This window comes from Peromyscus eremicus, chromosome 10 (genome assembly GCF_949786415.1).
Source record: "Peromyscus eremicus chromosome 10, PerEre_H2_v1, whole genome shotgun sequence".
NCBI lineage: Eukaryota > Metazoa > Chordata > Mammalia > Rodentia > Cricetidae > Peromyscus > Peromyscus eremicus.
The window spans coordinates 68,122,066-68,137,597 of NC_081426.1; the positions used below are offsets into that span (position 1 = coordinate 68,122,066).

Genomic DNA, 15,532 nt, shown 5'->3' on the forward strand with positions numbered 1-15,532 from the left:
TACTTTAAAACTATTTATTAACTAGTTCTATTTGGCATCATTATCACTGTTGGAGCTGTCGCTGTCGTAAATGGAAACGTTTCTAATTGAAGACACCATCATATCTGCAATGCATTTTTTGGGGTTTTCTTCCAAGTCAGTCTGTATTGCGCCAACTTCTGATAGTTTCCATTCAAGTTCTACAATAGATAAAGACCTATCATTAAACTGGATAAAAACCTCGGGAAAATGGAGATAAATCTCTCATCTACATGAAACAGAAGTAGACTTTGACAGAATTAGTGTGGAAATTGAGGCTGATGAGAGGGCTCATGGGGTAAAGGTGCTTGCCACCAAGTCTGACAGACAACCTGAGGTTCATCCCTGAGACCCATGTGGCGAAGGGAAGGAATTCATTTCTAAAAGTTATCCTCTGACCACATGCACACTATGGCATGCCAGTACACACACACACACACACACACACACACACACACACACACACACACACATACACACACACACACCATGTTCATTATGGCATGCCCGGAGGCAAAAAGTATCGGGATAATTTATGGTTAAGAAAAGCTGGAAAGAAACAAGCCAAGCTAAGGCCAGGCATTTATAGTGAAGAATAAGCCTCCATGTGTAATTTATTGGGAGCTGGGTGGCAGATCCCCCAAGAGAGCAAAAACAACCAACAACAGTTTTCATGGTAGCAGCATTTATTATAGACCAAAGACAAAAGAAGCATGACGGTCTATCTAGTCTCAGAAAGGAAGGAAACTTCAAGGCTGGGAAGCACCTATCCATACGTCTGCTGCTAGGGATTCCAAAGCAGGAGGGTAAAAAGATCCCATCTCAAAAAGAAATGTGTAGAATAAGTTGAGAAAAATGATTAAGATTGTAAATGTTCATATTATACATACTTTGCAGTTTAAAAGTAAATTTAAAAAGAGTGGGAAATGAAGTTTCAGTAAATGGCACTGGGGCAACAGAAAAGAAAATAGATCCATTCTTTACAATACTTCGCTACAATGTTATTTAAGACCTAAGAAAAAAATAAAAATAAAACTATTAAAAGAAAATATAGGGGGATATCCTTTTCATCTTGAAAAATATATAATGGTTTTTAAGGGGAAGCACGGTAAGTATAATTTTAAAAGATTAATAAGCTTACCTCTGCTAATACAATTTTTGCCTGACAATTAAAGTGAAGCTAGACCCTGGTATGCATACCCTGAGCCTCAGCTACTTGAGAGGTGAAAGGAAGAATGTTTGGCCTAAGAGTCTGAAGACAGACTCTGTATCAAGAAAAAAGAAAGAAGCAGTGTTGGCCTAGAAGTATAACTCAGTGGTAGAGAGCCTGGGCTCAATCACACATACCCCGGATAAATGCATATACCCAGAGAAAAGAGATTTGAAGGGGTAAGCTACCAAGAACCTGTGTGTGATGCCATAGAAGCAGTGGACAGAACACCACAAACTCCTGTAATTCAATGAAAGAACACGCTGAAACATGAACAAAGCAAATAGAAGAAACCCAATGACCAACATCTACTAAAGAATGATTATCCCCACTAGCATTCCAAATTTAAACAGTGGCAGGATATTTTGTAGTGCTGACATTATAGCTCAGGGGTAGAGCACATGCACAAGGCCCTGCCCTGGGTTCAATTCCCAATATTGCCAAAACCAAAAAGATATTATTGTATATCTGTCAGCTTGACAAAACCACACCAGCATAACAATTCTAAGACCTGATAGAGATGTGGGTAAAGGAGAACTCTCATACAGGGCTGATAAGAGGAGACATCGATAGCATCATTGGTAGAACCTTGGTTTCTTTTCCTATTGCTATGACAAAACACTCCGACAAAAGAAACTTAAGGGAGAAAGGGTCCATTTAGCTCACAGTTCCAAGTTATAGTCCATTATGTCTGCAGCCAGGGTAGAGCAGTGAATACAGGCATGCATGCTCAGCTGGCTTTCTCCTACATACTCCAGCATCCTCTGCCTAGGAATGGTACCACCTGCGGTAGATGGGTCTTCCCACCTTAATTAACATAATAAAGGTAATTCCCTCATAGACATGCCCAAAGTCCACCTCTCAGTTGATTATAACTTTTATCAAGTTGACACCACCACCACAGATACTTTCACAGTGGACTTAAAAATGCAAAACCGAAAGAGAGATTTTTTCACAGATGGGCACAAGGATGACAGAAGAATTGTCATTGGAAAACTGCAATCAGCTCACATTCTGTGAGAAAGGAAGTGGCAAACACATAAATTAAGGTATATTTAATGAGAGAAAGATAAGATTTAAAGTTATTAAATCAGATATAAAAGGAAGAAGTTTGGAAAATTATTGTTGAGCTTAAAACAAGTTTCAGGATGCTATACTGCTATTTGTTGAATAGTTTCAAATTTATAATACAATCATCCCTTACATTTCTATGTGTGTGTATGTGTATAAGCACTAAAATACATATATGTATATTCACATATACATTATGTGAAATGACCTAGTCCCTCAAAATATAAATATAGAATAACAATATTACCTAGCAAAATAATTCTGGGTATATTTCCAAAATTATTGAACAGATGATTTGTACATCCATGTTTTAATAGTATTATTCATAGCATCAAAAGGTAAAAGCAATGTAAGTGTCCATCAAAGAAGGACATATACCTGCAATGCGGCCTGTGTAGACACTGGGACATTGTTCAGACTAAAGAAGAAGAAGAAGAAGAAGAAGAAGAAGAAGAAGAAGAAGAAGAAGAAGAAGAAGAAGAAGAAGAAGAAGAAGAAGAAGAAGGAACCCTGACACTTTCTGAAAGGATGAATTTTGACAATATTATGTTGAGTGATATCAGGCACAAGAGAAAAAAGAAAAAACAGTGCTATCCTACCTACATAGTGTGTCTAAAGTCATCGGTTTCAAGAAGGGTGGGAGAGCAGGTAGAGTGAAAGGTTACTGTTTAATGGGTCCAGAGTTTTGTTATACAAGATGGTAAGAGTTGTGGATCTGGATGACAGGTAGAGCAACACAGCAATGTCAATGTCAATGTCACTGAGTGGTATAATTTAACATGATGATGATCAAGATTCTAAGCTTCATAAAACAATATCCAGACATGAAAAAATCAAAGGGATGACTTTAGGAGGTAAAAATCATTAAAAAGGGTAAAAATATAAAGTCCTGTGCTGCATACTATCAAAAAGAAAACAATAGAAGACTGTTCCACACCTGTTCCAGAGATGAAGATGCATAGGGGATTACCAATCGGCAAACCCAGGGCAACATCTGGATTGGTGATACAGCAAACATACAGGACAAAAGCCCACAGAGAGGAGGAAGGGGTTTAATTAGTCTGGGCACACGTGGTAGAATAAACAGAAAGGAGGAAAACCTTAGGAATAGGGTTTGGACTGGGAGAATAAAGGTGAGGAATTTAGGTGAAATTAGAGACTTCATGAGAAAGTGTGAGAGCAAAGCTCGGTCTGGGGTCTTCAGGGACTAAGCCCAGCCCAACTAAGGCAGACACTACTACCCAGGACTGAGAAACAGGTGTGGAGGTGGACTGGATTCTAAACCAGATGATTTACATTTCTAAGTTATTTTAGACAGACACCATTAAGAATTTTAAGCAGAAGATGTTTTGATATTCTAAGCATATCCTAAAGGTGGTTTGATATATCTAGCACAACAACAGGAAAGCTGATCTGGAGGGATTTTAAAAGGGAACTGAATGGGGGCTGGAGAAATAGCTGGAGAGATGGATCCCAGCACCCACATGGCAGATCATGAGTGCCTGTAACTCCAGTTCCAGGGAACGCAACACCTGTTTCTGGCTTCCATGGGCACCGGACATGCACATTGGCACAGGGACACACACACATACACACACACACACACGCAGAGAGAGAGAGAGAGAGAGAGAGAGAGAGAGAGAGAGAGAGAGAGAGAGAGAGAGAGAGAGACTTGGGCAAACACTTAAACATGCTAAAATTATTTTTAAAAATGTTAAAAAGTTGAAAACTGAGGGAAAAAACTTTGTTTCAAAGAAAAGCTTTTATACTTGTTCATTTGGAGAACTTTTCACTTGTTACTTTCATAAACATTAAAAAAAAAACATCATTACCTTCTAGCTTGAGATTTATCCCTCCACATTCTATAACTCCAATGAATTTGCCTTCTATCTGACCATTTTTATAAACAAAAATTGTTGGTAAACAGTTGTCATGGTAGTGTTCAATGCAGCTATTCACGATGGCTTTAAGGAATTTCGTTTCTGGGAACTTTCTTGCCAGGAGGCTAAGATACTGGTTAACCAATAAGCACATGGGGATGCTAAAAGAGAGAATGCACATGGTGTGTTTCAAATGCAGATTGCTCCTCCGAGTCTAGTAAAACAAGTGAAACCTATCTATTGCAAAAGTAGATCTCTACTTTTTATCTAAAAGCAGATCATACCCTAGGAATGATGGCTGGTACCCTGGGAATCTGCATCCTAATTTAGGTAAACTACATTCTACTTAGCATTAGTTTAGTCACTTAGCATCCTAGGTAGAAGAACACAGGAACACAAACAAAAACCAGGCAGGTCTGGGGAATCCGGGGCAGTCCTGAGCTGAAATAAAGGGATCCAACTCACTACTTGGTTTAATTTCACAGGTGCTCACATCCAAAGTGCTTCATCTCAGACTTCTCTGGCTTTCTTGATCCTAACAAATTTCACCCACTGTCTTCCACATCCTGGGTCCCAGTACCCAGTTATTTCTCACCTAAGATATAAAACTGATTGAAAGCAGGATCCCAAACTTCCAATTCTTCCTGCGTCATCCATCACAGAACTCCCACCCCACACACTCTTCAGTCCATCCCTTCCTCCTGGTCTGTCTACCACTCTGAGCTTTAGCCACTGAGTTCAGGCTGACTCCCTGCCACCCTACCCCCACACACCTCCACTTTCTTCCACATTCCTTGGTTTCAGTCTGCTTCTCTCTCCTGTGTTCTCACTTTCCCTTCTCCAAAGAATTTCTCCACTTCACATAAACATATTAAAGCTCATAAATCTTAGCTTGTTTTTTTAAAGAATATCTCATAACTTTGAATTCCTTTTTAATAACCATCTTCTTTCCTTGAAGTCACAACTAAGATGAAAAAGGACATGTGCATCTCAAACAACAACAGCCGGGCCTCAGTGATGCACGCCTGTAATCCCAGCACTCGGGAGGCAGAGCCAGGAGGATCTCTGTGAGTTCAAGGCCAGCCTGGTCTACAGAGCGAGATCCAGGACAGGCTCCAAAACTACACAGAGAAACCCTGTCTTGAAAAACAAAAACAAGACATAACAAAAACAACAACAACAAAAGCCACCCTCTTGCGTTTCAGTCACCTCTGTTCTTGGGAAGCTTTCCTTTGCTTTCCGTGATATCATGTTCTGTTAACTTCCTCTTGACCTTTCTGAATGCCCTCTTTTGGATCCGTGTTAAAAAGTAAATGTTTCTTCTAGCAGCTAATAGATTTCACTTCCCTTCCTAACTCAACCCCATGCCCCAAAGGAAAAACAAACAAACAAGCAAAAACCTGATCTTTTTTTGTTATTTCTTAAGTTGGCTCGACTGAAAATCTCTCTACAATGTCTGCTCAGTAATGAAGTCACACCAACTCCACCTCCTTGTTTAGTTGCTCTCTATCTCCCTCCTTGCCCATCGCTTCATTCGCTCCTTATTTGAGCTACATTGCTACCCTAAATCTGTTTCCAGATTTGTTACCCATATTCATCCTTGGCCCTACTTACAAAGGGAACACCGCATGGAAGTAGCATCATATAACTCTCATAGAAGTGACATCATATAACCCTCATGGAAGTGACATCATATAACCCTCATGGAAGTGACATCATATAACCCTCATGGAGGTGGCATCATATAACCCTCATGGAGGTGGCATCATATAACCCTCATGGAAGTGGCATCATATAACCCTCATGGAGGTGGCATCATATAACCCTCATGGAGGTGACATCATATAACCCTCATGGAGGTGACATCATAGAACCCTCATGGAGGTGACATCATATAACTCTGAGATTGCACATATTGCCCAAGCTCAAGAACCTCCTGTGGCTCCTCCTCACTGGCATAAAATCTTAACTCCTTAATGTAGTTTCAGAAGGTCTTCATGATGTGGACGCTGCTTTCCTATCCAGGGTGGTAGCCTGCCTGACACCGCATCACACTGTATGACTGAGGCAGATCCGATACTCCACACTCTGGAAGCATTGTGATGCTTCAGGCCTCTATATTTTTGTTCACATTGTACAGTCCATCTAAAATACCTCACTCAAGCCTGTCTACTTTTCCAACCTAAGAACTGTTTTTTTTTTCTTTTCTGATACCAACACCACGAATGAGAACTTTCTGTGCAGTTATTTCCTCAGGGTTGAAACCTTTCCCTCAGAAGGAATCAGGAGAACCCTAAGACCCAGGAGGCTAAGGAAACTCAAGGGGCCAGGAAACTCTAGAAATTTACATGATTTAGAAAGCTCACAGTTGCAACATTCATAAGCCTGTGGATCCTGGGAATGGAGATCAGCTAGTAGAGTGCTTACCTAACATGCATGAAGTCCTGGGTTTGATTCCCAGCACATCATAAAACAAATATGAGGTACACATGAATCTCAGAATTTGGGGATGGAAGCAGGATCAGGAGTTCAAGGCCATCCTTGGCTGAGTCTGAGGTCAGTTCAGTGGCGTGTGAGGTGGGGGAGATATGGGAGGTTTAATCATCAAGCGGTGACACTTTTCTAACAAATGTGACATTCTTCAGATTAGAAATGAAAATATTTAGCATACTTAATTTAATTCCTAAAGATAAAAATTCTATAATGTATTCATGTATAATACACATTTCTTTCTCTTAAATATTCCTCATCAGAGGCATCATAGACCCTAAAGCTAGGAGTGTTTTTAAAGCATCATGACATCCACATTCTGAAGTACTGTGGTAGTTACCTTGATCTGTATAGATGAATTACAACCCACAAATCTTTTTCTGCATTTGTAACTTCACTCACATACTGATTTCCAGAAATTTCTCTCAATTCCCCAAATTTTTGTTTCTTCGTAAGTGCTTTCCATTCCTGTAACCGCTTTTCTCTAATTGAAACAAAAATGTTAGGTAAGAGTTATATTCTTTATTTCTTATGTATTTATTTATTCTCTCTCTCTCTCTCTCTCTCTCTCTCTCTCTCTCTCTGTGTGTGTGTGTGTGTGTGTGTGTGTGTGTGTGTGTGTGTGTGTGTACATGTGCACACAGGTATATGTGCATACCTGTGCATACCATTGCACATGTGTGGACATCAGAGAACATCTTGTAGGAACTGGTTCTCTCCTTCCAGCAGGTGGGTTCCAGGGAACAAATCCAGATCATGGCGCTTGGCAGCAAGCACCTCCATCCACTGAGCCATCTTGGCGGCCCTCATTTCCTGCATTCTTGATCTTCTGGTGTCTAGAACTTTGCTAATCCTTTAGGGAATACTCATTTCAGAACTGGCTGGTTCTGAGAAAGAACAAACACTTGCCAGACAGCACATTCTTCAAATGCAAGCGGGCCAACTCTGCAAACACATCCTTGGGCCTTTTTTAAAATTTTCTCTTATTTTTTGAGGCGAGGACTGGTCTCACACTCCTGGGCTCAGACAGTCCTCTCACCTCAGCTCCCAAGTGTCTGGGACTTTGGGCATGCACCACCATGCCTGGTTTCAATCGCCTTTTTTTTCCCCTGTGGTTGTTGTTTTGTCTTTTTTCTTTCAGGGCTCCCTACTCTAGTCATCCCAGAACCTGGTGCCAGATAACTAACAACAGACCTAACCCAGAGCCCATCAAAATAATTCACACTAGCCAATCACGAGCCTGCTTACCCTGCCTTGTGTGTTCTTTCCCACAGAAAGCACAACACAGGTCGTGTCAGAGAATCTCCCCTTGTTGCTTTCGATCCTGACCTGTTCGCGTGTTTCCTCTGTGGGCCCGTGTGCCACGGTGCACCCCCTCCTCTTGAGAATGGTAGCCGTTCAGTGGCAACTACCTCCTGATCATGCTCGCATCAAAGCAAACAAAAACTCCTGCGCACGCTTCAGAACACACTGGCCTCGTTTCATGTGTCAGAAGCATGCCAGATGAACACTCACTTTACGTAACCGTGAAGCCAAACACAATGAAATCCAAAGAGAACAATAATGCGGGGCTAGGTCTACTACTAGGTACCTTCTTAGTAGTACAACTACCAGCTTCTCTCTTCCCACCCTATTTTTTCCCTCCCTATTTCAATGGAAAGGTTAGCACAGGGATTAATCTGGCCGGCAGGAAGACACTGTTCAGTGGCCTGCATTTTTCACCTAGCAATCAAATAAATTGTGATTCATGTTCAGGGACAGAAAGCCCTCTAGCTATTTTTGGCAAAAAGGGACTTAATCTGGGAAATTAAGCGCTTTGCAAAGTGGCCGACAAGGCAGAAGGTGCAGGCTCCAGGCTGGGCTACCAGGAATGACTCCCAGAACAACACAGCAAAACTGGTCTGCCAAGGCTTTCTTCGCCGCAATCCAGAAACTGGGGAATCTGGATTCCAATTGTTGGCCCAAGTATCACATTACTCTGAGACTCGGAGAGGCACAATAACAACCGCTGGCACTAGGAACCAGTCTCCCTAGCAACAATCTGAGGATGAGAATCTGCTGCCAGAACAAAGGCTGCAGAATTAATGACGCACATTCTAGGTTCAGACCACTTAAACGGATGCTTTAGGCTTTTTTTTTTTTTTTCACCCCTGCTTTCTCCATTTTACTTAGCTCTGAACCCAAATATCCTGTGAGCAATAGCAGAACCTGAAACACATTTGGTATCCTTGCTGCAACAGAGTCTGAGAAACACAGTTTTCGCTTCTAGCTTCTGTGCGGCTGTAACACGCATCAAGAGAAAGAGGAACATGTGTCAAGGAAGACAGTTTAGAGTATTTGCCACAGAAGTATACTAAAGATACGTTCATGGCCACATTTAGACTTTCCTTCTTCCTTTTAGCTACAGGAGCCTCTGGGTCTAATTCATTTGTTATTTCATAGCTGGTTACCTACCAATGCCTACCCTTTTTGTCTCTAATTCTGTGAATAATGTATTTTTCACTTCTTTGTCTTACCCTGAGGCTTTGCTAGAACCTAATTATCATTATAGATTCCTCTTTGGTGGCTTGCAGGAAGACCACACTTGCAAGCTTCCTTGTGAGAGTAGATGGCAACCAATGAGAGAGGTGAAAGTGATGTATACATCTCTGGTACTCAATCCTAGAGTGTCTGTCCTGTGCAGTCTTCCACACAGATCCCCGGCTCACATGGGAGGAGGTACAGGATTCTAAGGTGATGTAGACGTAAAGTACCCAGGCCACAGTCATTGCCTGGGAAAGAGCAGCTCAGGGATCTGTAGGAGATGGATCAAAAAGTTAAGGGACCATCACCATGATACAACTCAAAACATTTTTATTTTATTTGTGTGTATGGATCTTCTTTCTACATGTATATCCACGTACCACTTGCATGCCTGGTACTCACAGAGAACAGAAGTGGTCACATGCCCTGAAACTGGAAAGGGTTGTGAGCCTCCATGTGGTTGCTGGGAAACTAGGTCCTCTGGAAGATCAGTCAGTGTTCTTAACCACTGAGTCACCTCTCCAGCCCCAGGTAACTTTTTGATTGCCACCAGTAAGTCCTGTATCCATTTGCAGCTACCTCCTGCTTGTTCATTCCAAGATCCGTTATATAGTAATTTCCTTTCTACTTATATGGCCTTTTCTGACTTCTTTCTTTCTCTTACGATATTTTCAAAGTTTGTCTATTTGGTAGTTATAGTAGCTGTCATGCCCAAGGCACCCATCGAAGGAAAGTTTATTTGGGCCTGTGGTTCCAGAGGGATAAGAGTCCAAGAGTGGGGAAGTGCGGCAGCACACAGGCATGGTGGCCAGAGCAGCAAGTGGAGAGAACACATCCTCAACCACAAACACAAAGGCAGAGAGAGCAAACTGGACACAGGGCAAGGCTATGAACTCCTAAAGCCCACCCCCCAAGTAATGTAGCTCCCCCCCACCAAGGTTCCACTACTTTTCCAAACAGCATCACCAAATGGAGACCAAATGTATAAATGTCTGATCCCATGAAAAAAAAATCCTGCACACTTCATATTACAAGTGAAACACTCCAGGGGAACTGAAAAGAAAATGTACTAAAGTGAAAAACATACCAAATTCAAGCAGCCAAAAGAATCAGAAAATCAAAAGGTAGAATTATTGCTATTATTAACCCAGAAGCACAGATTTAAAAAAAAATGAAGAAAGTAAACACAGCCTAAAGGGCCTGTGGGCCACTGTCCAGCAGATGAACATAATATTTCAGGAGCCCCAAAGGAGCAGACACAAGGAAAAAGAATGCTTTCAGAATTAATGGCCCACAGTTTCCCACACATGATTAAAGACACAAGTGTAAAATCCAATGTATCAGAAACACTTCAAGGAGGACAGAGCCAGAGATACCCACATTGTGACATCACAGGGTCAAACTGTCAAGAGACAAAAGCAGAATCTTGCAAGCAGCAAGAGAAAATCAAGTTATGGCATAAAATAGTTTCTTAAGGAGATTTAGCAAGCCCATTTCTCATGTAGCAACACAATACTGTTGTACCTGTATATCTCAATAGCTTTTATATCTTCCTCATCAAACTCGTCCTCAGCTTCATCCAACTGTGCAAGGGTCATCTTCTCATACGGTTTAACTAAAACAGAAACTTCAGGTCATCCAATGGTCCAAACGTTATTTTTACTTCATGACCTACTTCTAGAAATCAAAACAAACAAACAAAAAACCAAACCCCACAAACCTAACAGCTTGGGTAATAGAGACCAACGACATCTTTAACAAACCTGTAGCAACCTACTAAAACATGATTACACGTTACAGAAATTGTAATACCAGCCTTTTTGATTCCCTCAAAGTTCATAGAACTGACAGAATACTGGTGAGCCCAGATGAGAAAATCAATTAGACCCCATAAATTTAGGTTTCCCCCAAGTACATGGAAATATTAATGAATAAGATCGTATATTGAATGAACAAAAGAGAAAGCAATCTCAAAGTAGAGGGATATGGTAGAAGAAATCTCACTAGGTCTTATGAACATAATTCAGCACTTTTATTTTTATTTATTTATTTATTTATTTTTTGGTTTTTCAAGACAGGGTTTCTCTGTGTAGCTTTGCGCCTTTCCTGGGACTCACTTGATAGCCCAGGCTGGCCTCGAACTCACAGAAATCCGCCTGCCTCTGCCTCCCGAGTGCTGGGATTAAAGGCGTGTGCCACCACCGCCCGGCCTATAATTCAGCACTTTTATTAACTGGCATGTGCCTTTCAACATACAAATCAGCCATTTTAGGTAGTGACCTTCGAATTTTGAGTGGACAGGCAGAGTTGATATAAACGATACCTAATTCCCTCTCCTGTGTCCATGAAGTATATTTTACTACCTTCATTGTATGTCCCCTTAATGCAGCCCACCAAAGGCACACTGTACCCATTGCCTCCTTCTGCAGGCGTAACACCATCTCCTCAATTTCGTCTTTTGGTTCTTCTTTTGGAGGAAGAATGCCAAAATCTCTTAAAATTTCATTCCATTCTGTGTCTTCATTTGGATCCTACATACACACACACACACAAGACAATCTATTAGCACAGTTTTACACTGTAAAATGTGCTGATTAAATTGACTGATGGGTGGCATGTCCAAATACAAAGCTGTCCCTGGACTCCACAGCTAAGGTTTGAAGGACAGACCTACTTCTCCCACCAAGAGTGGGACTGCATACTTTGATTAACAGGACACATCTATCTTCAGTATTACAGAGAGTTTATAAAAAGATTAACTTAGGGGCTGGCCAGATGACTTATCGGGTAAAGGGACTTGTCACACAAGCCTGGTGACCCGAGTCAGTATCCAGATCCTGCATAAAGGTAGAAAGAGAGAGCTGACTACACAGAGTTGTCCTCTGACCTCCACTGTGATACATGTGCTCCATCTACATCACACACATAATAATAATAATAATAATAATAATAATAATAATAAATTTCAAAAATCCATTAGACCACATACATAAAAGAAAATAAACTTAAAGAAACTTAAGAAAGTAAACTTAAAAGTCACAGGAAATATACTGATGACTATAAAGTGGACAAAGTCAACTTATATAATACCCAAATATGTGCTGTCTGTGTTCCAGACTATCAGGTGAACTTATTTCTGTTTTGAGGTGCATAGATTCAAGAAACCTCATGCTTAAATATGAGAGGCTAGGCTTGCTGACTTTGATGAAGGAATCTACCATATTCTGAAATGTCCTGCAGAGAGAATCATATATCAAGAAAATGTGACCTGGCATGGTAGTGCATGACATTAATCCCAGCATTTAGGAGTCAGAAGCAGGCAGATCTCCGTGAGTTCCAGGTCAGCCTGGTCTACAGAGTGAGTTCTAGGCTAGCCAGCCCTACATGGTGAGGTCCTACCTCAAGCAATGGGAAAAAGAAAATGTTCTTGGGAACAGTGATGAAAGACTGTGATTTAGCACTTAGAACCATGAGTTCAAGTTCAGCCTTGCTGCACAGTAAGTTCCATAACATACACAAGACCCAGAACAAAACTCAATAATAAAAATGAAAACTAGAAAGAAAAGACAAAAATGAAATAAAGAAGACCAGGCTAAGAATAAGCTAGAAAAGAAGTTCTAAAAGCAAAATAATTCCAATGTAACTGAATCCTACCAACAAGTGTATGGAAGTGTTTTTCTCTGCTTCACAGTCAATCAACTGGCATGTTAAAAGACTATAAAATTTTGTCTGTGGTTCTCCATGATGCATTAGGTATGCATTTCATGTGTCCTGCATGGGCTCACTGGGAGTTCTGAAGCTGTGGAATAGTATCTTTTAACAATTCTAGAAAATTCACAGAAAATTGTAGCAGGTCTTTCTTTGAACCGCCAGCTCCCAAATAATGATACAGAGACTTCTGATTGAGTATGAAAGCTTGGCCTCAGCTTAGGCTTGTTCCCAATTAGCTCTTATAACAAATTAACCCATTTATATTAATCTACTTTCTGCTATGTGGTTCATTACCGCTCCTCAGTACTTTATGTCTGATTTTCTCTGAGTCTTGCTGGCGAATCCCCCACCTCTCAGATTCTTCCCAGAGTTCCCATTGCTGCCTGGAAGTCCTACCTATCCTCTCCTGCCTAGCTATTGCCATTCAGCTCTTTATTAAACCAATCAGAAGGTGTGTTAGGTGGATGACATCTTCACAGACACATTTTCACATTGTACAAAAAGATTATCCCATAACAGAAAATTTCTCTTCAAATATTCTTCCACCTCTTTTTAATATTTTCCTATTCCTATTTTACTGACATTAAAAATAAAAAACCTCATCCATGGGTATTTTTAATTTTCACAAGTTCTACTTGGCTTTTTATGAGTTTTGTTCTATTACTGCAAAAATGTTTTAATTCAATGTCAAAAGCAATGATGTTTTTCTGACAGGTTAGAAATTATTACTTATTAAATACCAGCTTAAAATTTCAGAAAATGGGGTTGGAGAGATAGCTTAGAATTTAAGAACATTTGTTGCTCCTGCAGAGGACCTAAGTTAGGTTCCCAGCACCCACATGGTGGCTCAAAATCACCCCTAACTTTAGTTGTGAGGGATCTGACAGTATCTTCTGACCTCTGAGGACATCGGCATACACATGGTGCACATACATACATGTTTGCTGTCCTAATTAGGTTTCTATTGATATAATAAACATGATGATCACAAGCAACTTGGGAAGGAAAGAGTTTATTTCACCTTACAGCTTACAGTCCTACATGAACTGGGACATTAGTGATTCCCTGGTGTGTACATTTTTTTTCTCCCTGGCTTTTCAAATTATACAATTAAGGTTTATCAGACTCTAAAAATACAGAGAATGACATAATCAGTGTTTTATCAGCTTTTCCCAATTTCATAGTTTTTGAAGAAAATATTGTCCTTGAAGTAACAGATGGCTTTACCCACAATATGCATATCTTTTGTCTCTCTAGGATTATTTTTGAACTAACCTCTGATGGGCAATGTTTTCAACAAGTGCCATGTTTTTTTTTTTCATTTTTCTTTATTAAGAAATTTTCTACCCACAGATCCCACCTCCTCCCTCCTCCCACCCAAATACACTTTTTTGTTGTTGTTGTTTTTCAAGACAGGGTTTCTCTGTGTAGTTTTAGTACCTGTCCTGGGTTTCACTCTGTAGACCAGGCTAGCCTCAAACTCACAGAGATCCACCTGGCTCTGCCTCCCAAGTGCTGGGATTAATGGCGTGTGCTACCACCGCCCAGCCATGTTTTCAATGAGTCTGGTGTTGGGGTCCATGACAGAAGAATGGCAAGACATCATCTTGGTGACACCTAGGTTTCAACCCAGAGAAGCACAACCTGGGTAGAGCTTGTGGACTTAAGCAGGTGTGTGCTAAAGTGATTTTATTTTGTGGCTTCAAGATTGATTTATTTTGTATGTATGTGTATGTGCCTTGTGAATCTACGTGTACCATATGCAGGCAGTGTTCACAGAGGCAGAAGCTGTCAGGTCCCCTGAAACTGGAGTCACAGGTGGCTGTGAGCCTCTTGATATGGGTGCTGGGTACCAAACCCAGGTTCTGTGGAAGACCTGTAGGTGTTCTTAACCACTGGGCCATCTCTCCAGCCCCTTACTTTTTATTTTTTAATTGGAAGTATTTTTTTCATACAATGTGTTATGATTATGGTTTCCTCTCCCTCAAATCCTCCCAGATTCTTCCAAACCATGCAATGTCAGACCTTTAGAAAACAGACAAGCTAACAACAAAACCAGAATAAAAAAAGAAAAGAAAAAATATGAGAAACACAAACACATACACACAAACAAAACCCTTAAAAAACACAAAAGCAGGAATCATAATATATAAGCAAAAGACCATTAAGGTTTAAAAAGAAAACTAAACAAGGCAACCTGAGACAAAATCATCTCCAAAATTCCACTGAGCTTGTTTTGTGTTGATTATCCACTACTGGGCATGGGCCTGCCCTCAAGTGTGTCTATAACCCATTGAGACATCAGTGGGGAAAACTAATTTTTCCTTGGCAAGTAGCTGTCATTCAGAAGTAGCTTCTTGGTTAGGGATGGGAGGGAGCTCCCGTCCACTTCCCCTTCTCAGCACCGGGACTCCTTCTGGGTTGGACCCATGCAGAACCTATGCATGCCGCCACAGCTTCTGTGAGGTCATATGTCTATCAGTCCCGTTGTGTCTGGAAGACACTTTTCCCTTGGTGTCCTCCTCCAGCTTTTATATTCTGTCTCCTCTTCCCAGAACCCGGAAGGGAGGGTTGGATGAAAACATTCCATTTAGGACTGAGTATTTCAAGGTCTCTCACGCTCTGTGCA

General features: G+C 40.9%; 1 protein-coding gene across 2 annotated transcripts in view; it reads right to left on the minus strand.

The window, feature by feature from the left end:
• Pdcl2 (phosducin like 2) overlaps nt 1–15,532 on the minus strand; it is a 19,985-nt gene continuing 4,453 nt past the window's right edge. The window contains exons 2-6 of one of the 2 annotated variants that reach the window (XM_059276039.1): nt 11,603–11,723; nt 10,717–10,807; nt 7,010–7,153; nt 4,132–4,340; nt 1–179 (exon numbers count right to left, since the gene is read on the minus strand). In XM_059276039.1, the coding sequence (XP_059132022.1) occupies nt 28–179; nt 4,132–4,340; nt 7,010–7,153; nt 10,717–10,807; nt 11,603–11,723 (717 nt within the window). In that variant the 3' untranslated portion in view covers nt 1–27. The remainder of the gene's footprint in view (nt 180–4,131; nt 4,341–7,009; nt 7,154–10,716; nt 10,808–11,602; nt 11,724–15,532) is intronic. The other variant, XM_059276040.1, reaches the window with a different exon arrangement.